Source organism: Gobius niger, assembly GCF_951799975.1.
Source record: "Gobius niger genome assembly, chromosome: 11".
NCBI lineage: Eukaryota > Metazoa > Chordata > Actinopteri > Gobiiformes > Gobiidae > Gobius > Gobius niger.
This window is the reverse complement of record NC_136862.1, coordinates 19,672,106-19,694,423: the sequence shown is the minus strand read 5'-3', so window position 1 is coordinate 19,694,423 and position 22,318 is coordinate 19,672,106. Positions and strand designations below refer to the sequence as shown.

Sequence of the window (22,318 nt, the reverse complement as noted above, 5' to 3'; positions counted from 1 at the left end):
CATATTTATTAACTTACTTAGTGCTTCTTTAAAAGAGTTTTCAAAACTTTTCTGTCTGAATCTATTTGAATTTAAATTTAGATTGTACAATTAAAGCCTATTTGGGGTTACGGCCATAACGCATTGGGCCTTCTTATTACCTGGACGGGAGACTAGTGGTCGGGGGTTTTAAGTTATAGCTAAAACTTGTAAACTACAATTTAAACTTAACTAGCTCCAAAAGCCACAGTTTGATAACAGGAAAAATTGGCCTTTTTATTCCTTAGACACTGTGCTGCATAGAATTCAATCAGCTCAATACTACTCATGGGCCAGAAGGTCACTAGTCACTTGTGTGTGAGAAAGCAAAATGAAAACAACGAAAGCCAAGACCTGAACATAAAGTGAGTTGTCGGGTCCCTCATATCAGCCATCGGGACCCTGAATCTAGTAGAGGTGAACCCACAATTAACAAAACAGGAAACTGATCTAGATATATTTGAAACCATTTAGCTACTGATATAGCTTATGCTATCTTAGAATTTCAATTGATAACATTTATAAAATACAGAGTAATAATTGTGTCAGTCCTAAGCCCAAGTAGTTCTTTTAAGTGTGAAACCTGTGCCAAATGTTATAGACTCTGCAGGCTATATGGTAAATCATTTGCTCCAGTGTCTCGTAATGGGCCAGACAACAAAGAGCAAAATCTGTTTCGTGCCGGTGACATTTTAGGACAACTTCTTTAGAACAAATGATGCGCACACCTAAATGAAAACATCACAAGAGAGTTTCCTCATATCTGTGTGATAGTAAGAAAAATCTGTGTAATTCTGTGCAGCTGGGTTCATCCCGGGCCCTGACTGCAACCATTTGTTTTCACTTATGTAAGGGCCTCCTCCAACACATGCCTTTTGTTTTGGATAATGACGTTTCTATTTGTTATATGAAATAGATGGCGTGCAGCTGCCGGGGACAGCGATCCCATTATGCTGTGAATGCTCAGATCAATTCCGAGGTTAGAAAAAAATGTTATTAATTGTCAAGAGTTATTGCTGAGGGCGATGCAGAACATAAGTGATTGTTTCTGCATTGTCAGATATACAAACATTTCATTAATACATTTTGAGAATGGATGTTAGCAGTATTTGCCTTTTAGCCTTTTCTATTGCAGTTAATGATTGAGCACAGCCACAGAGGGTTACAAGTCACTGGAGTCACACGTTCCAAGGCTTCATAAAGGGAGAGAGTGTTGCACCAGGAAGAGCAATAGGCATAACTACACCATTAGAAGTTATTACGCAAATCACTTTTCTGATGATTTGCCGCACCACCTTCAAAATGTCGGCTCTCATCAGCTCTCGGAAGCCAAGCGAGGTCTGCCCTCGTTAGGTGCAGGATGGGAGACCACTTGGGAAAACCAGCTGCTTCGGGCGACAGTGGCTCAGTGGTCGTTTGAATCCAGCTCCAATGCTTGTGTCCTTGGGCAAGACACTGTAATTACCTTGCCTTCAGTCTAATGCGATACCTACAATAAAATCTATTTTGTGTCAAGTCTGCTCGTTAATATGCACTTTCCCAACCAAATTAAAAATATGTATTAACGAACATTACAGTACATAAGGTCTAATTGAAAAAAAATATGTTGTTGTTATAGATAAAAGCTGAAGATAGTGGGGACCCCCCTTTGTGGTCCACTGTTAAACTTTACATTGAGTGGATTCGCAAACCCATCCCCTCCACCACGCCCCTGCTGTTCACTCAGAGGTACTACAACTTCTCAGTGACTGAGACAGTTGCTGTTGCTCAGCCGGTGGGTGTGGTCGCCATCAGCCAATCAAACACCCCGGTCTGGTTCAACATCGTAGGTAAGAAGCTTTTCACCATTCTATATTGTTCGGAAGACTTTATTTTGGAGAGTGGTTGGTGTATTGTGTATTTTGCACTAGGTAATTTGGGATTATATATTGTTGTATATTTCATTGCAATGGCCTTGTTGTAACATTGCCAAGACTATATATTTTTACTATGCTCACTTTTTGCCTGTCTGGATAGAGATAAAATGAGTAAAACATATTAATTGAACCACGTTTTATTGCTAAGATAATACAGCCATTTGCCCTCCATAGCTTAACAGTAATTACATTGAAGGCTTCATTAAAAGTTGTTTGGCCTTTACAGTTTATTATTCCTTACATCATTTTACTTCTGGCACGTCTTCTAGCACATAAGGATTCAGGATTTTTTCTTCTTAAATCTCCAACATATTCCCTGATAATATGCATGAATTAATCAAATCTTCTGCGCAGAGCTCATGTTCTATTACCCAGCAGTCAGAGAAAAGTGAAAAAAAAATGCCAAGAGGTCGACATTTTAGAGCGCTTCCTATGAATGATTTGGACCTTTGATCACATGGATATCGCTCTCTAACTGAATATTCATCGTGTTTCCCTTCCTCTGCCCCTTTGTCCGTGTGTCTAGGGGGGCGCCTTGCCAGAGAAATGTTCTACATCCCGCAGAATTCGTGTGGAAGGAACTGCTCGCTGGATACAGGTCTGGTCAAGGCCAGTTTTGGCAGAGCTTTGACTTGCATGCTCCAGATCTGGACAAGTTGAGAAAATTAGGAACCCAAACTTGTGTGCCCTGAGGCAGAGCTTATTGATTCACAGCTTCGTCTGCGTCTATATATAATTTAATATGTTTTGCCGCTTGCTTGAAAGAGAACACATGAGAAAATAAAAAGTCTTTCCTAAGTATATCCTCCATTGTGGCTCAGGCTGTCACAAGGCGAGCGGATCAGGAAACCTTTGGCTACAAGCTCTTACTTTGAGTATGTTTTTATTGCCATCGAAGCTGCTCAACGAATCCCAATTTGATTTAACTATTCAGCACCACAGCCAGCGCTGGCATCTTATCTATGCCACACTATTATCCCTCATTCTCTGTTAGTATGCTGCTCAAGTTTAGCATTTTTTACCTGGCCATGAAAACAATCACGATAGATTTGTGTTATTTTCCTCAATAAACTGTGTGAACTGCAGCTTTCACCCTGTTCTCCTCTCTCTGAGCAACTTGGGCATTTTTTCAAATATTTCTGCAACCACCAAGCTCCCTCTTTATTACACCTGGATGTACTTGGCTCTCTTTCCCTCTTGTTGGCTACGGTGTGCGTCTTATTATGTGCGACAGATCATAAGCAGCCAGCACCACCTGCATACGTCGTGCTAATTCATACACCTTGATTATGTCCGCTTGTTTGGGATGCTGCGCAGATTTGTTGCGGAGATGCTAATACGAAATCGCTGACAACACTCTGACAGACTTATTTATCCTTTCCTGGAACACACCGCCAGGCTAATGCGTCCTGTTTACCACCCGGAGAGTCTCAGTTAGGGCTCCACAAAAAATAATTGCAATCAAATAGAAATCGCAAATTGATGTATTTAGCAAATTACAAATGCTGCAATTATTTATGTCATATAATGCTCTCCGTGAACAACAAAATGATCTGTCGCCATTGATATTTCTCATAAAAATCTGGTAACATATTAGTTTAGACTTGTTCTGAGATGTGTGCAATTATTGTATTGTATTGTGGAGATCATAGTTCTGTCTTCCCTCAAGTGTTTCTACTTCGAAAGATGTTAAAGGGATATTTCAGGATTTTTGACATAGGGCCTCATTTCCTAGTTATCCAGAGTGTTGTTGATTTCTGGAGGAATACTTTTTTTTTTAATTCATGCATGTCCTTATATTTGAAGAGTTTAGAGGCTAGTGCTAGGCTAGCGCATGTCTATGGTAACTAGTAGCCTGCATTAAAAACCTCTTCAAAATCATGGGGTAGTCCTCCATATGTTGCCATATCTGATTTGTAGAAAGCTCCTTTGTGAATTCCACGTGTAGTAATGCGGCCGCAGGTAAACAAACTACTGTAGATCCGGTAGCCTAGCAGATCACTCCGCCACTACTGCGTAGCTTGCAACCAGGAAGCTGATGCTGCTCAAATATAAGTTCTTTTAAATGCAAAATGGTTATATCTCAAAAATCATTCAGTCAACACAGACATTTATTTATAAGTGATTTGCCTCAGGTTCACTGTGCTTGGGTCAGACTGTTTTTAATACAGGCTACGAGTTACCATAGACATGCACTAGCCTAGCACTAGCCTAGCACCACTAAACTCTTCAAACATAAAGATTGCATGAATAAAAAAAAATATAGGAAATGAGGCCCTATGTCAAAAACTCTGAAAAATCCCTTTAAAATGAGCACTGGGAACTTTGAACTTTTAATCAAATCTAATCTAGGGTTTAAGTTGAACAAATTATCTCTGAATATAAAAAAAAAACTAATTATATTAGTGGTATATTTAGTGGTAAAAAATCCATCTCTATCGATACCAGTAGGTTCAAACTTTCAATTGTTTCTGTGGAATTAAATAACGTCTCATCCACCAAATTTTTGGGTGTCATTATAGATGAGAATTTGAGTTGGAAAGCGTATGTTGACTAGGTAAATAAAAAAGTGAATAAATCACTGGGTATAATAAGAAAAGTAAGTCATTAGGTTAAGTGTCAGTGTTTGCTCACTCTATATTATAGTCTAATTTACCCATATTTGTCATATTGTAATGTTGTGTGGGGGAGCATTTTCCATCTACCCTAAAGAAAATGTTACTTCTGCAAAAGCGTTTTGTTAGAATTGCTACACATTCTACGCAGCGAACACCATCTACAAATGTATTTGTCAAACTTAATATTCTTAATATTTATAGTTTAAATGTTTATCAAATCTGTATTTTTATGCACAGAATTCAGTTTAATCAAACATTCATACCAGAGCACTTTAGGTCTTACTTTAAAGCCAACACTGAGGTCCATCATTACAACACACGTCAAAGTAAAGATTTCCATTTGCCAAAAGCAGTTACATCAAGAGCACAGTTTCATTTGAGATACAGAGGCTGTAAGTTGTGGAGTAAATTATCTCATCTTACAAAAGGCACATCACTAATGTCTTAAAAAAAAAAATTATGTCAGTGATGTGTGAATTGCTTTAGTTTTTGTGGTATTCTATCATAACTATGTATCTTTATTGTTCATATATATATATATATATATATATATATATATATATATATATATATATATATATATATATATATATATATATACTAACTCTTCCTCACCCTCCGCGGGCGGTCTCTTTCTCCTCCTGCTCGGGTCCTCTACCAGAGGCCTGGGAGCTTGAGGGTTCTGCGCAGTATCTTTGCTGTTCCTAGAACTGCACTTTTCTGGACCGAGATGTCTGATGTATTTCCTGGGATCTGCTGGAGCTACTCCTCCAGTTTGGGGGTCACTGCCCCGAGTGCCCCAACGACCACGGGCACCACTGATGCCTTCACCCTCCAGGTTTTCTCCAGCTCTTCTCTGAGCCCCTGGTATTTCTCTAGTTTCTCGTGTTCCTTTTTCCTGATGTTGAAGTCGCTTGGTATTGCTATGTCGACCACAATGGCTTTCCTCTGCTCTTTGTCCACCACCACAATGTCCGGTTGGTTCGCCATTACCATTTTGTCCGTCTGTATCTGGAAGTCCCACAGGATCTTGGCTTGGTCATTCTCGACCACCTTTGGAGGTGTTTCCCACTTTGACCTTGGGGTTTCCAGCCCATACTCTGCACAGATGTTCCTGTACACTATACCAGCCACTTGGTTATGGCGCTCCATGTAAGCTTTCCCTGCCAGCATCTTACACCCTGCAGTTATGTGCTGGATTGTCTCATTGGCCTCTTTGCACAGTCTACACCTGGGGTCTTGTCTGGTGTGATAGATCTGGGCCTCTATTGCTCTGGTGCTCAAGGCCTGCTCCTGTGCAGCCATGATGAGTGCCTCTGTGCTGTCCTTTAGTCCGGCTCTGTCTAGCCATTGGTAGGATTTCTGTATATCCGCCACTTCAGTTATGTTTCGGTGGTACATGCCGTGTAGGGGCTTGTCCTCCCATGACGGGACCTCCAGCACCTCATCTTCTGTTCCCCATTGTCTGAGACATTCACTGAGCACGTCATCTGTCGGAGCCTTGTCCTTGATGTACTTATGGATCTTGGATGTTTCATCCTGGATAGTGGCTCTCACACTCACTAGTCCTCGGCCTCCTTCCTTCCGGCTAGCGTACAGCCTCAGAGTGCTGGATTTGGGGTGGAACCCTCCGTGCATGGTTAGGAGCTTTCGCGTCTTAACATCTGTGGTCTGTATCTCATCCTTTGGCCAGCTTATTATTCCTGCAGGGTATCTGATTACTGGTAGGGCGTAGCTGTTTATTGCCCGGGACTTGTTCTTGCCATTGAGCTGGCTTCTTAGGACCTGCCTTACTCGTTGGAGGTATTTGGCCGTAGCCGCTTTCCTTGTCACCTCTTCGAGGTTGCCATTTGCTTGTGGGATTCCGAGGTACTTGTAACTGTCCTCAATGTCTGCTATTGTTCCTTCTGGGAGTGAGACCCCTTCTGTGTGGACTACCTTCCCTCTCTTAGTTACCATCCGACCACACTTCTCTAGTCCGAATGACATCCCAATGTCTGCATTGTATATCCGGGTGGTATGGATCAGTGAGTCGATGTCTCGCTCATTCTTAGCGTACAGCTTGATGTCATCCATGTAGAGGAGGTGACTGATGGTGGCCCCGTTCCTGAGTCGGTATCCATAGCCAGTCTTGTTGATTATTTGGCTGAGGGGGTTCAGACCTATGCAGAACAGCAGTGGGGACAGGGCGTCTCCTTGGAATATGCCACATTTGATGGAGACTTGTGCAAGTGGCTTGCCATTGGCTTCAAGGGTGGTTTTCCACAACCTCATCGAGTTTGCAATGAAGGCTCTTAGAGTCCTGTTGATGTTGTATAGCTCCAGGCATTCAATGATCCAAGTATGTGGCATTGAGTCGTAGGCTTTCTTGTAATCAATCCAGGCAGTGCTCAGGTTAGTGTGTCGGGTTCTGCAGTCTCGAGCGACTGTTCTGTCTACCAGGAGCTGGTGTTTGGCACCTCTGGTATCTTTACCGATTCCCTTCTGAGCTGTGCTCATGTATTGATCCATGTGCTTACTTATCTTAGCCGCTATGGTGCCGGACATGAGCTTCCACGTTGTGGAGAGGCAGGTTATTGGCCGATAGTTGGATGGGACTGTACCCTTTGAGGGATCCTTCAGGATCAGGATTGTGCGCCCTTCGGTTAACCATTCAGGGTGATTCCCATCCCTCAGCAGCTGGTTCATTTGTGCTGCCAAGCGCTCATGGAGAGCCGTGAGTTTCTTAAGCCAGTAGGCGTGTATCATGTCAGGGCCTGGTGCTGTCCAATTTTTCATACCTGAGGCTCTTTCTTGGACGTCTGCCACTGTGATGGTAACTGGATTCTGTTCAGGGAGGTTGCTGTGGTCCTCTCTCAGAGCCACCAGCCACTGTGCATCACTGTTGTGTGCTGCCTCCTTCTCCCATATGCCTTTCCAGTACTGTTCAGTTTCCAGCCTTGGTGGGTCTGCTCTGTTATTGTTACCCTGCCACTGAGCGTACCCTTTCGCTGGTTGAGTTGCGAACAGGCGATTTACTCGTCTGGCTTCGTTGGCTTCGTTGTCTTCGTTGTCTCTCGTGTATCTCTTATATATATATATATATATATATATATATATATATATATATATATATATATATATATATATAATATTTCTGCTTTTTTCTGCACTTTTATGATTATATCTTAATGTTATAATGAATTGTTTGCTATTATGTGCAAAACTGATAAATAAAATAAAATGACAAAAAAATCTAATCAAAACTTTTCCTAAAATAGTGCAGGCCTAGTCTCTATTATATATATCACATCTTGCAAGATTTGTACAGTTTTTACAGACTGTATCTGTAAAACAAGTCAGGCAGGCCTCAAAGTAATTTAACTACGAGGCATGTTCCTGCCCCGAGAGGCCCGTTCCTGGCAGGGACCAAATTGGATATTTCCGTTGTTTTGTCGGATGCTGCACACCCTTTCTGATTTTGTCTTTTTGAATAGCGTGTTATTGTTCTTTCCTGGTGTAATATCAACTACCTTCTTTAGTAAGACTTAAAAAAGTCAGTCCCAGTGGCTTGCTCCAACTCCGCACGCAACAGTGGTTCTGTGAAAAATGCCCAATCAGTATTCATACGCCGAGAAGCGCTCGGGCTCCCAGATATCTCCAGAGAGAAGCGGGAATGAGACGAGGGATGGCACTGAATACCGAACACATATCAATCGTCTTCCTGCTGTAATCTAACACCGCGCCTCTAAAGTGTACACTGGTCGCCCGTGGAAACGACCCGGCTGCAGGTTTTTGATCTGGGAGATGGTTGTGTTTCGCAGTGATAAGACAGATGTTTGTGTGGCAGTTAACAGCTCTCAGGCCGGAGAGAGTGCTACATTACACAGCAGCGCAGTTCATTTTATTTCACACAGCCCCCCAGCCTCAGACATAGGCACCTAGCCAAAACAATTACACACTAATAACTTAGAGCACCTGAGTTTAGCACGCAGGCGGAATACCTAATGGCCAAAAACTCATGCGTGTGTGCTTTTCCATGTGTCGCTTGCAGGGAGCTTTGACATGCAGTTTGACCTACAAGTGGGGGTGGGGACTCTGGTGGTGGCCAGGCCTCTAGATGCCGAGATGCAGTCGGTGTACAACATGACTATTCAGGTGACAGATGGTACCAGCCTCGCCACGGCACAGGTACGCACTCTTCTGATTTGTTATGCACTGGCACTGCTCCCTTTATGTCCATGACCCAAGTCAAATTAAATTATTGTTAGTGCTTCCCGGGGAGAACTATTTACAATCATCCTTCCTGCGCCTGCATTTTCTGTTTTTTTTTTTTTCTCAGAAGTGATCTCTTGCCGACTATGAAATGTGCTTTTGTCAATCCTTGCGCGTTATGCTTTTGAAGCCTTAGCTGGCCCTCTAGGACTGACTTGAAAGGAAATCCCCGATAACAGTGGATTAATGGGATTAGCCACAGACATAGAAAGGTCAAGTGTAACAAAGCTTGTCCACAACATTATTTCACCGTGTAATACTCTGAACATAAATAATTCCTCTGAGTAGCAGCTTCACCTTGTCACCTCAGCAGTATAAAACATTACCCCTATTTCTTTTTGATTTAGGTTTTCATCCGCATCATGGACAGCAACGACAACCCGCCGGTGTTTTCCCAGTCGGCGTACGATGTGAGCGTTTCAGAGGACGTGCCGGTGGACACGGAGCTGCTGCGCGTGCGAGCGACAGACACGGACGAGCGTGCACGTCTGAGCTTCTCTATCTACGGCTCGGTGGACCCCGTCAGCATGAGGCTGTTTAGAGTCAACCCCGGCACTGGAGTGGTGTACACTGCAGACCGGCTGGACTACGAGGCGCGGACACAGCACATCCTCACTGTTATGGTAAGAGGAGCGTGCCAAATTGTGTTTTGAAGTACAATGAAAATGTTTCTCTTTGAGCATATTAACATCAGGTTTCATTCTATCCTTAATCTATTCACATACTGTTGTCTCAAACACATTTATGGGAAAAGTTATTTAATATTAGTGTCGTAATTTTTATGTAAAATTGGTTTCTACAGTGCTCAGTTATTTCCAATACAGATATATGGAAGCACAACTTGTGGTCTACTTTTGAATTCTGAAACTTACTTGCACAGTTGGGTACTCGGTTTCTACAACTGCCACTGTAACTTCCTGACCTGAATGTTCTTTTGGAAATGTTGTAGCCGTTACCTCGGTTAACGTTGTTATTCTGCCTCTTCCCCACACCTGGATTTGCCATGAGACTCCATGTGTGATACTGTACGTGCGTGTCCTTGTGCTCTCTTCCAAATTATGTGCCCTTTGGCAGCTCTTTCTGCCGTGCTAATTTTAGCTGATTTCATTTATTGCCTCCTACGACTCTTTCCATATTCACCTCTCATTTTCCCTGATGCTGCTCCAGGTCAAGGATCAGGAGTTTCCATTTAACCGTGACCTGGCACGGATCCTGGTTGCTGTAGAAGACTCCAATGATAATATGCCATACTTTACAAAGACGGTGTATGACGCCACGGCCTATGAGTCTTTCTCCGTAGGAACCTCTGTTCTGCAAGTCACAGCTTTGGACAAAGACAATGGGATAAATGGGCAGCTTGCATACAACATAGAAGCAGGTACATTGCAAAAATAATTCATTATTATTCATATTTGTTAACTGTGATTTTCACATTTAGCCAAAATGGAACAGATTTATATTCACTAATCAGCTTTGTGGATTTGTCAGTAAATAATGCCATTGCTTTTCCTCTCAGGTAACACAGGCGGTGTGTTCAGCATAGATAATGGCACAGGGCTAATATTCATTGCCCGGGAGCTGGACCTCACCTCCGTTGGCTTCTACACCCTCACTGTGCGGGTCACTGACAGTGGATTTCCTCCTCTAATGGCCACAACTACAGTCCGCATCTCTCTGACCCTTTCCGAATTCTCCACACCCAAGTTCACACAGAAGGAGTACCAAGCTGAGGTAAAGACAGAAACTTAATACATAACTTCATGACCACTGAATTGATTTGCAAAATGCAGGAAGCGTAAAGTTTGAAAGTTGACGAAGACTTGCTCATTACTGCTCTTGCATTGTGTTTGATGTAAGCAAAGGTCTATGAAATGTTGAAGAAACAGTAGCATAACAGCAAGAGATGTATGTAGGAAAGAATACAAAAAGATTCATTGTTATTACTTGTAGCAGTGATCAGTGTCAATCTACTGCAGCCTACTACCTCTAGCTCTCCACCCTGTTTCCATGCAATTCTTCAACAGATTTCTACATTTTTAAGATAGCCACATTTTATTACTGTCTTGGCAAAACAACTTAAATGCATAATGCCAAATTTATGGATTTTCTCTTTGTGCACCACTTTATAGTTTTATAAAAACATTTAACACAATCTGCAATCAATTAAGCAAGCACAGGAAACATGATTAGTTTTCTGTAGGAATCTCATCTTAGTTTATGAACTGACCTGGGAGTACTCCGCCTCCCAGTCGCATAGAACATCTGAGAGCATAAGTAGGTCTAGCTTGGAGACCTGTAATTCTTAGTTCAATAATGCCAACATCTTGTTTCTTGTACATGAATAGATTATGGAGAACAGCACCATTGGAACGCATGTGGCCACTGTGAGTGCAATCAGCCGCTCTGCCCTTATTTATGACCTTGGTCGAGGCAATGAAGATAACTGCTTTGACATCAACCATCACACCGGTGTCATCATGACGCGCAAACTGCTTGACTTTGAGGTTTGTTAAATGGGCTTGATTTTATTCACCTTGTGCCATCAACGCTGCTGTGACTGATGTTATATTAATATATGCAGACAGGAGTGCTAAAGCCACTTTATACTAATGGCAATTTTGTTGTTTTTGGCAGCAAACAGCCTCTTACCTCCTGGTGGTGAATGCTTTGAGTATGTCTGGAGTAGAAGCCAGCACTTCGGTCCTCGTCCAGGTTGGAGATGTCAATGACAACCCCCCTGCATTTCAAACACTCAGGTAGCAATGGTGAAAGTATTTCAGACATTCTTAACCTTCTGTGTTTCTATCCTCAAGCCACACAACATATTATTTTCCTTGTTTTCCAGATATGTCGGTCTAATCAGTGAAGCAGCTCCAGTCAACAGTGTTGTTCTGGGAAAAGATGGCACTCCTTTAGTCATCCAGGCGACTGACAAGGATCGTAATCACAACGCGTTGTTAGTGTTCCAGATTATTGATGAGACCGCACGCATGTTTTTCACTGTGGACTCTGGGACTGGGTCGATCCGGTAAGCCAGCTTTAGTGTTGTGGCAGGCTAGACTTGGTAAACTCCTCAAGGAATATATGCCAGGAGTACTAATTATGTGGTCAGTGTCAAAGAGCTTTGGCTCATGTTAAAAAAAGTTTGTTTACCCCAGATGCACATTATATCACAATTTCAGGGTGCCATGCTGGTGTTAAAAATATACTGTCTATAACAAACATAAAGTATACATATGAATAACACAATAGTAGGAGGACTTTAACATGTTTGTAGACTCTATAAAAGACAGGCGCCTTTAAAACTGAAAATGATTTGATTGGTAAAGGGAACACATTTCCATTTAGCCTTCTTCAGTAGGCCCGACCTCGTCAGATCTGTGAGGGGAAAAAAAGGTTGTGCCTGGTTAGTACCTGGATTGAGACCATGAGGGAATACCAGGTAGCCTGGTGTTGGTTTGAGGGTCTGTTAAGTCAGATGTGTACAGCTGCCCACACATCTGTGCAGTTAGGGCTTTATAAGTGGCTTACCTGTGTGGAGTGGATGAAAAATGATCCCTTGTTAGAGCACTAGAGTGTGTCATGTTAAAACCCCAATAAAAATAAGATTATTTCCCTTGTACAGTAAAAGTGAAATGCATTATTGAGATTTAGCACAGGATTATTGAGTATATGCACATTTTAAATCCAAACTGAAATAGAGCCTATAACATAACAAATTGAGCGGAAAATCAATGAACAACATTGCAGTCTGTCCACTCAATTTGCTGCTGTTGCCATGATGAAATGCTAACTGCCACGCTGTTGCTATGTTATAACATTACACACATAACCCCTTAGCTTAGGGAAACCCCTTAGCTTAGTGAAACATCATTAACTGATTTATTATTACAATTGAAAATGACACAATCGTTACTATTAAAATGCTACTGTGCAATTTCTATAGTAAATACATTATGCGCATTTACTTTGTGGAATGCACAACTACGAGGATAAATAATTTCACTTTTGTTCCTGTTTTAGATGCACCTGTACAATAATTAGTATGGGTACATGTGTTTAATTTCCTTTTTGATTGTTACATTTCAGGACAATTGCTGGTTTGGACTATGAGACCTTCTCCGATTTCATCTTCCGGGTTCACGTCCGCGACAGTGGCCAGCCTCCTCAAACCGCTGACAGCCCAGCAGAAGTGATGATAAAAGTTAGTTCTTTTATCCTTTTCACACCATCAAGACATTATTACTGTCCGTTTTTTGATTCCCTAGATGGACAACACAACCGTATTGTTTTGCTCCCAATAAATCGCAATGTTTGTGCTGTCGTAGGTCGTCAACATCAACGATTCCCCCCCAAAGTTCGCACAGGACACTTTCGAGGCTGTGCTCCTTTTGCCGTCCTATTTGGGCGTTGAGGTTTTGAAGGTCGAGGCCTTTGACCCGGATTTGACCTCTGAACCTGACAGCTACATGACATCACAGCTAATCTACTCTTTGGTGGACACAGAATACTTCTACATTGATCGCTACACAGGCATCGTAACTGTTGTGAATCCAAACCTCAATAAAGAGCGATACCGTTTCAATGTGAAGGTGAGTTACTAATCCTGTAGGCTGATAGACGGGATCATTTTTCCCCCAACATAACGTAGAACGTAGACAATTGGTTGTGTATGATTGTTCTCATAACATTTCAAAGAAGCCATGCATTAGTATTGAGATGATGGACAGCGCAGAATGTTATTGCATAATAAAAAAATGCAGATGTTAACGCCTCGTTTATACTACTAACTACTCTTATTCATGTGAAACAAAAACTTGAAGTTCAATGTCTTCACTAAAGCATATAAAGGTGGAATAATTCTATTTTATACTGCAGTACTCATTGTTCAGTATTGCATAGTCATTTTAGACTTCATTTAGCTCAAGTTTAGACCTGATCGGTGTGAAAAGTTTGAAAATCATTGCTATTGTATTAAAAAGTCAACCACAAAGGCATTATTCTTGTTAGTAAAGGACTTTGAGGTAGATTTCAAACACAGTTCATTGCCACACATTTCTATTGGCCCCTGCTTTACATCAAGGATTTTAAAATAAAATCCTGGAACGTCATGTTATGCAACCAATTGATGTAGAAAAGCTCATATAAGAAAAATGTCTGGTAGGTCAGGGAACAGGGTCAGGTTCAGCTGTAGACTCCGAAGACATATTAATGATGTGTCTTTGTGCATCTCCCTGTCGACTGGCTGTCTGAGTTGTTAACAGGGTTGCTCTGCTGCCATAGCCTTGCCCTTGTTATTCCTATTCAACACAGAAAGGGCAATGTATGAGGCGTGATTATGAATGCACATTACGACCCAGAGAGGAGTTACGGGCTATGGCCTTTTACGATGAGTCAGCGGGCAGGTATAACTTTTCAACGCAGGACTCCAGGCATAATCTAACTCATCTCGTGGGACAACAAAAGCTCATTTGGTGAAGCGTTTGCCTGCGGAGCCAAAGGGCGGTAGTACAATCCCAGCTACCCGCCAGTGCATTCCGTTGTCGCGTTCTAGAAAGTGAAAGTGTTGAAAGTGACTGAGTAATGGTCTCTTCTGAGGCACTTTGCGACTTTCTGTAAGACGCACAAATAGACAAATAGTTCTCTGTCCTTCTCTTCCTTTGAATGTGTGTGCGTGTGTCTGTGTGTGAGTGGTATCTTAATGGAAAAGCCCTGTATAATATTATATACATTTCAAGCAAAACTATGTATTTTATAAAATGATTTTGTCATACTCAGGCGCAAACACACACACACACATGCCCATCTATGCTCATGTAACATAATACCCATAATCACAATCACTGCGTATATACAGTATATAGTTGTCTGACCTTTTCCTCTTTAGAGATAAACTAGGGCCAAACCAAGAACTACCAAAAAAACTGAGGAGTTGTAGATTGAAAGGCTTAAGTAAAAGTTTATTACCAGCAATACAGGCCTGGAGACATTTGAACAGTCAAGACATTAATGAGAACATTGATCTTCCAGAGTTTGGTGATACCTCCACATGAAGAGGTAACTGGTTATATGCAGACATGAAAATAGGAGGCATATCGTGGTTGCACCACAGGTGGGATGAACATACAAACATACAGTGTGGTAAAGTTGTGACTCGACCACAGGTGGAATAGAAGGCCAATAAATATGAGTGCAAAACAAATAGTTTCATGACAATTCTCTATCAACTACCAAAACTGAACCTGAAAACTAACATTTTTAATGTAAGCCTTGTTTTATTGACTGATTCCCTGACCTAGCGTGTTGTTTTGTTTTTGAGGTCTGGGATGGTCGTTTCTCCAGCATGGCGTTGGTGACAGTGCTGGTTCGTGAAGCAATGGACAGCGGTCTCCTGTTTACCCTCCCGGTTTACTCTGCCTCTGTCCGAGAGAATGTTGCTAACGTTAGCATGCTAACTGTGGTGAATACTGTCGGGCATCGTCTGAACGAGCCCCTCAGATACTCTCTGCTGAACCCCACTGGGCGATTCGAGATCCGTCCAACCAGCGGGGTGCTGTTCACCACCGGGAAGCCCTTCGACAGAGAGGAGACACCAACCTACACCCTGGTGGTTGAGGTGCGAAGAGAGGAGGAGGTGCTGAGGGTGGCCAGAGTCACAGTGCAAGTGCAGGTGAGGTTCTGTTTCGAACAAACAATGTGACAGTAAATATACGTATGTTTCTATGTGACACATCAACATTTCCCACTGAGTTTATCCTGCACATTTTTTTAAGATTAAAAATTAAAAATTCACCACATAAATATTCAGTGTATATAACTTGACATCTTAATTGCAGCAGCCTGAATTCAGAAGGTGAGATTTGCTGTGAAATGAAATCACACCAAATGTTTTGGATATTGAGGCACTGACATTTTAATTGAAAACCTGGTGACACAATAGTCTAACTTTGTTTATTTTTCTTTTCCAACACAAAAGTTATATAATAGCAATTTCCTATGGGAGGTCGGGAACGGTGCCTCTGTAGATTGTGCACACATTAATTGTGTGTCACTTTGACTGGCATCTTATAGCAATGCAGTGGTTTCATACCACACTAGGACACACTTTGTTATTCCTAACCCTGGACAAATGGAGAAGAACTGTCAAGAAGAGAATCTAGCATAAAACTAACACCAACGTTTGCACAGAAACATAAGAGGCACTAATAAGTTGTAGGTCATAGGTCAACTTTTGGCGAAAGTTAATAAGGCTCAGATGTGGACAGGGGGAGCACTGGGGCAACAGTGCATAGATATTCTATTTCCACAAACTCAGTGGGAGTCAGTTTTGCTATGAATAAAGTGTGCAATGCTTCATAGATACACTGAAACGAAAACAGAACAGCATTAAGCTATGTTGGGACTGATTACTTCAAACCTAAACGCTTCAATAACTTTGCTGTGCTTACTTTCAGGTGGAGGATATGAATGACAATGCTCCTGTGTTCATGAACCTGCCGTACTACGCCACAGTACAAGTGGAGGCAGAGCCCGGATCAGCCATCTTCACGGTGTCTGCATCGGATTTAGACCGAGGGGTAAATGGAGACGTGACCTACAGCCTGAGGGAGCAGCACAGGAACTTCCAGGTATAACACCATATAAAAAAAAACCTTTGAGTGGACTTTGGATGTTCTGCCTGTGTCTAAGTATTTTTCCCAGGGTGCTTCGGTTTCTGTCAAGTTAAAACATGCACATTAGACAAAAAGAAAACCTCTGGCTTGGAAATCCTGACCAAACCATGCTCAAGACTAGTGATGATAAAGTACACATTTACCGTGATAAAGAAAATGGACTTTGGATGTATCATAATTAGTTAAGTTAATGTATTTATCATGTTGAATGCCATTAAAATGCTCATATGAAGTTTTAGAGAAGGGCAAAATAACCCGTCTCTAACAATAGAAGAAAACAGTTAAGGAATAATGGATCAAGACTGTCCTATTTCCCTTTTCACAGATGAATCCAGTCACGGGAGAGCTCTCTTTACAGCGTGCGTTCGAGTCGGATCTCTCCAATGCAGAGTACAGGTTAACCATTGTGGCCACGGACCGCGGACTCCCTTCTCTGTCCAGCGAGATCGAGCTGCCTGTGAATGTCGTGAACAAAGCCATGCCGGTGTTCGACAAGTCCTTCTACGGCGTCACGGTGCGAGAGGATGTATCCGTCTCCACCTCTGTCCTGCGCATAAATGCCACCACCCCCGAGGGCCAGAGTGTGATCTTCACCATCACAGACGGGGACCCCTCTCTGCAGTTCGACATCGGTTTCGACTCTGGAGTCATCTCTGTGATTTACCCGTTGGATTATGAGACCACGCAGTATTACAGGCTGACAGTGAAGGCCACAGACACGCTGACCAGTGCAAAGTCGGACGTGGATGTGGACATCGTGGTGCTGGATGTGAACGATAACCCGCCTTTGTTCTTGAATACTTCCTACTCGGCCGTTCTGTCGGAAAACGCGATGATTGGGACCACAGTGATGCAGGTTTGTATTGACTTACATACAGTGCAAATGTGTCTGTTATGAGACACACATGAGAGGAATTGTCTTTGAATAATGTAGGCTTATGCATTATTCACTGAAAGGTGAGTATTTTACACACAAAGCCCATGAAGTCAAAAGATCATAACATCAGATTTAAAGCAGTACAAAGTAACGTGTTTATTTTAATAAATCCTAGTCCATAGTCCCATAGTCCATCTCCCCTTGGTGTCTCTGGCCAGAATACCACAATTGCAACTTCGCTGCCTTACGGGTCAGAGTCACCAATCCACACTAATGGAATCACAAAGAAGAAGCTAACAGGCTAATGGGCAAAGCTAACTGCTAGCTCCACTTAAACAGTATTTAGTGTGAGTGAGACAATTATGTCCATTGTGTAATTGGATGTACAATATCCCTCTCTCCCTTTCTCTTTTCTGTCAGTGTAGTATTTACTCTCACGGACAATTAATGAGTAAAAAAAAGCAACATGCTGCGACACCTGCAGTGGTGCTCATGGCCTCTAGGGGCACGAGTTACTTAGTACTGCTTTAAGTGGCATTTAGCATTTACACCAACACTATGTACTTTATTTACATTTTTAAAAGGCTATTTTATCAAGTATAATAGAAACAATAATTGCCCTGGTGCTCGAGTTTCCCTTGCTATTAAAACATGTATTCTTGGGCCAGGAATCCCCTGAAAAACATTCTGAAACTCAGTGGGACTAAAAAAAGAAAAAGAAAGTGAGTGATTTACTGGAATATTAACTCTCAGAGACTTTTAATTCACCCACAGTGTTGCAAATCCAATCTCAAATGAAGGTTACTGGGAGGGCATCTGGCGTCCCTGCAATTTAAGAAGCATATAATTTGCAAGTGCAATTCTACAGTAGAAAGGAAAAGAAGTCGACTGCATTTATTTAGTTATTTTTTTGAAGGACTTCATACTATACATAAGATGCCGATCTTACCCAGCCCCTATACTCCCATTTAGGTAATACATGGTGGAAGTTTTCTGTTGGAAGTGTTGCAGATTAAACTTTCTGCAAGAGAAGTGTTTTTGCCAGGAAACTGAATGTAAAACCTAATTTACTTTTTCCACTCACTGTAGCTGTTTCACTCTAAACTGCGTCTAAAGAAACAAATCAAGCGTTTTTTGAATAATGCATGAAGCCGCTCTCTCACCGTTTCATAATGCACTTGTTCTGTGTCTGTAGGTGCTTGCGCTGGATCAAGACACAGAGAAGAATGCCTTAGTGAGTTACCAAATCCTATCAGACCTCTACAACAGTTCCGACTACTTCCAGATTGACAGCAGCGGCGGCTTTATATTCACCGCCCGTCTCCTTGACTACGAACTCATCCAAAAATACAACTTTATTGTTCGAGCGACAGACAGTGGAGACCCGCCCCTCAGCAGTGACGTCAGTGTCACAGTGACCATCACAGACACCAATGACAATCCTCCGAACTTCAGCCAAACTCTGTATGAGGCCTTCGTGAGTGAGCTGGCACCCAGAGGGCACTTTGTAACTTGTGTCCAGGCCTCTGACGCAGACATATGTGACGCTAACAAGCTCAGGTAAATGATTTGTTCCTGTCTTTGTGGGCTCCATGAGTTGGGGATAAATATATAATTGCAATTGTTCTGATTAGATTCAGCTTTTAATATTTGTTGAATGAGAGCAAATAGTCGCATTTATGACCCCCTTTTGTTTCTCTATTTCACTCAAAAAATAACATTTTGAAATAAGTTTGGGTTCTATCTTTGACTTCATAAAAATGCACTGATAATAAATTTACCCGATTTTTTTTTTTTTTTGGGTGGTTGTTGGGACATGCTTATGTAAAAAAGAAATACATTTTTGAGCCAAAAATGGCCCTATAACACTGAAATTCTTGAAGTGGTTAGTATTGGAAGTATTTAGTGAATTTGGCACTGGTAAAGGCTAAAAGGTAGTGTGGGAGCTGTTTTAAAAAATGTTTTATTTTTGAATGAGAACAAATAGTTTCACTCGTATCCCATTCATTTCAAAGGACATGAGCCAATCCTGCATGTTTTTGCTGTCTTTGACCTTTCGTACCGACTTCATTTGTGCTTCAGATATGAAACCATCATTATCTATCCATCCCAGAGGACCTCCATGGCATCAACATTCACCAGATTTTTATTCACATATTTTTTACAATAGTTATAGGGCCTAAAGCCTGAAAACCTCTCCATTCATTCATTTCAATGACAGTGTCCTCCATGTTAGTGAATCCAGCTATATTTTTGTCTTTTGCCTTTCATACCTTCATTTAAACTCCAAATCCATAACTTTTTAAAATATACACTCCACAGGGCCTCCTTTATATGCACATTTACCAAATTTTGGATTCACTCATTTTTTCATAGTTTTAGGACCCAAAAAGCAGTGCTATAACCCAGTTTTGAAATAGCCAAACTGTTATTCTCATTCACCAATACCATCAAAGCACAGTTTACGTCTGAATACATGAACTTTTATCAAATTATTTAATGTTCAGTGCAGACTCCAAATGAATGAACGAGTATAACTCTGCAGCAAGGGGCACACAAGGGTTAAATCAAGATTCAATTTACTATGCAAATTTGAAAGAAGAGAAGATTGAAATATTAATTGCTAAACTAAAAGTATCTCATGCATATCAAAGGATATTTGTAGAGGTCTACACACTACGTGGTTAGCATGTTTGAAATACTGTATTATTACCATTAGACCCAAAGAAGACAAAATGTTTTGTTATTTGCCTAAATAAAATCTCTTTAAAATCTGTTCATAGCAACCAGTCCAATCGGGATTTCACTTAACTTGTGATTAATCCAAAAAGGAGGACAGTTCACACACACATGGACCGAGATGTCTGATGTATTTCCTGCTCTTCTCTGAGCCCCTGGTATTTCTCTAGTTTCTCGTGTTCCTTTTTCCTGATGTTGAAGTCGCTTGGTATTGCTATGTCGACCACAACGGCTTTCCTCTGCTCTTTGTCTACCACCACAATGTCCGGTTGGTTCGCCATTACCATTCTGTCCGTCTGTATCTGTAAGTCCCACAGGATCTTGGCTCGGTCATTCTCTACCACCGTTGGAGGTGTTTCCCACTTTGACCTTGGGGTTTCCAGCCCATACTCTGCACAGATGTTCCTGTACACTATACCAGCCACTTGGTTATGGCGCTCCATGTAAGCTTTCCCTGCCAGCATCTTACACCCTGCAGTTATGTGCTGGATTGTCTCATTGGCCTCTTTGCACAGTCTACACCTGGGGTCTTGTCTGGTGTGATAGATCTGGGCCTCTATTGCTCTGGTGCTCAAGGCCTGCTCCTGTGCAGCCATGATGAGTGCCTCTGTGCTGTCCTTTAGTCCTGCCCTCTCTAGCCATTGGTAGGATTTCTTGATATCCGCCACTTCAGTTATGTTTCGGTGGTACATGCCGTGTAGGGGCTTGTCCTCCCATGCCGGGGCCTCCGGCACCTCATCTTCTGTTCCCCATTGTCTGAGACATTCACTGAGCACGTCATCTGTTGGAGCCTTGTCCTTGATGTACTTATGGATCTTGGATGTTTCATCCTGGATAGTGGCTCTCACACTCACTAGTCCTCGGCCTCCTTCCTTACGGCTAGTGTACAGTCTCAGAGTGCTGGATTTGGGGTGGAACCCTCCGTGCATGGTTAGGAGCTTTCGCGTCTTAACATCTGTGGTCTGTATCTCATCCTTTGGCCAGCTTATTATTCCTGCAGGGTATCTGATTACTGGCAGGGCGTAGCTGTTTATTGCCCGGGACTTGTTCTTGCCATTGAGCTGGCTTCTTAAGACCTGCCTTACTTGTTGGAGGTATTTGGCCGTAGCCGCTTTCCTTGTCACCTCTTCGGGGTTGCCATTTGCTTGTGGGATTCCGAGGTACTTGTAACTGTCCTCAATGTCTGCTATTGTTCCTTCTGGGAGTGAGACCCCTTCTGTGTGGACTACCTTCCCTCTCTTAGTCACCATCCGACCACAATTCTCTAGTCCGAATGACATCCCAATGTCTGCACTGTATATCCGGGTGGTATGGATCAGTGAGTCAATGTCTCGCTCATTCTTAGCGTACAGCTTGATGTCATCCATGTAGAGGAGGTGACTGATGTTGGCCCCGTTCCTGAGTCGGTATCCATAGCCAGTCTTGTTGATTATTTGGCTGAGGGGGTTCAGACCTATGCAGAACAGCAGTGGGGACAGGGCGTCTCCTTGGAATATGCCATATTTGATGGAGACTTGTGCAAGTGACTTGCCATTGGCTTCAAGGGTGGTTTTCCACAACCTCATCGAGTTTGCAATGAAGGCTCTTAGAGTCCTGTTGATGTTGTATAGCTCCAGGCATTCAATGATCCAAGTATGTGGCATTGAGTCGTAGGCTCAGATTGGTGTGGCGGGTTCTGCAGTCTCGAGCGACTGTTGTGTCTACCAGGAGCTGGTGTTTGGCACCTCTGGCATCTTTACCGATTCCCTTCTGAGCTGTACTCATGTATTGACCCATGTGCCCACTTATCTTAGCCGCTATGGTGCCGGACATGAGCTTCCACGTTGTGGAGAGGCAGGTTATTGGGCGATAGTTGGATGGGACTGTACCCTTTGAGGGATCCTTCAGGATCAGGATTGTACGCCCTTTGGTTAACCATTCAGGGTGATTCCCATCTCTCAGCAGCTGGTTCATTTGTGCTGCCAAGCGCTCATGGAGTGCCGTGAGTTTCTTAAGCCAGTAGGCTTGTATCATGTCAGGGCCTAGTGCTGTCCAGTTTTTCATACCTGCAGCTCTTTCTTGGACGTCTGCCACTGTGATGGTAACTGGATTCTGTTCAGGGAGGTTGCTGTGGTCCTCTCTCAGAGCCACCAGCCATCGTGCATCACTGTTGTGTGCTGCCTCCCTCTCCCATATGCCTTTCCAGTACTGTTCAGTTTCCAGCCTTGGTGGGTCTGCTCTGTT

General features: G+C 42.5%; 1 protein-coding gene across 1 annotated transcript in view; it reads left to right on the top strand.

The window, feature by feature from the left end:
* fat3b (FAT atypical cadherin 3b) overlaps positions 1 to 22,318 on the top strand; it is a 99,267-nt gene that overhangs the window by 31,359 nt on the left and 45,590 nt on the right. The window contains exons 9-23 of the mRNA XM_079566945.1: positions 1,637 to 1,847; positions 2,461 to 2,532; positions 8,586 to 8,722; positions 9,154 to 9,429; positions 9,974 to 10,184; positions 10,323 to 10,537; positions 11,152 to 11,310; positions 11,441 to 11,562; positions 11,652 to 11,834; positions 12,896 to 13,010; positions 13,135 to 13,398; positions 15,126 to 15,476; positions 16,261 to 16,434; positions 16,805 to 17,335; positions 18,552 to 18,916. Coding sequence (XP_079423071.1) covers positions 1,637 to 1,847; positions 2,461 to 2,532; positions 8,586 to 8,722; positions 9,154 to 9,429; positions 9,974 to 10,184; positions 10,323 to 10,537; positions 11,152 to 11,310; positions 11,441 to 11,562; positions 11,652 to 11,834; positions 12,896 to 13,010; positions 13,135 to 13,398; positions 15,126 to 15,476; positions 16,261 to 16,434; positions 16,805 to 17,335; positions 18,552 to 18,916 — 3,386 coding nt within the window. The remainder of the gene's footprint in view (positions 1 to 1,636; positions 1,848 to 2,460; positions 2,533 to 8,585; positions 8,723 to 9,153; positions 9,430 to 9,973; positions 10,185 to 10,322; positions 10,538 to 11,151; positions 11,311 to 11,440; positions 11,563 to 11,651; positions 11,835 to 12,895; positions 13,011 to 13,134; positions 13,399 to 15,125; positions 15,477 to 16,260; positions 16,435 to 16,804; positions 17,336 to 18,551; positions 18,917 to 22,318) is intronic.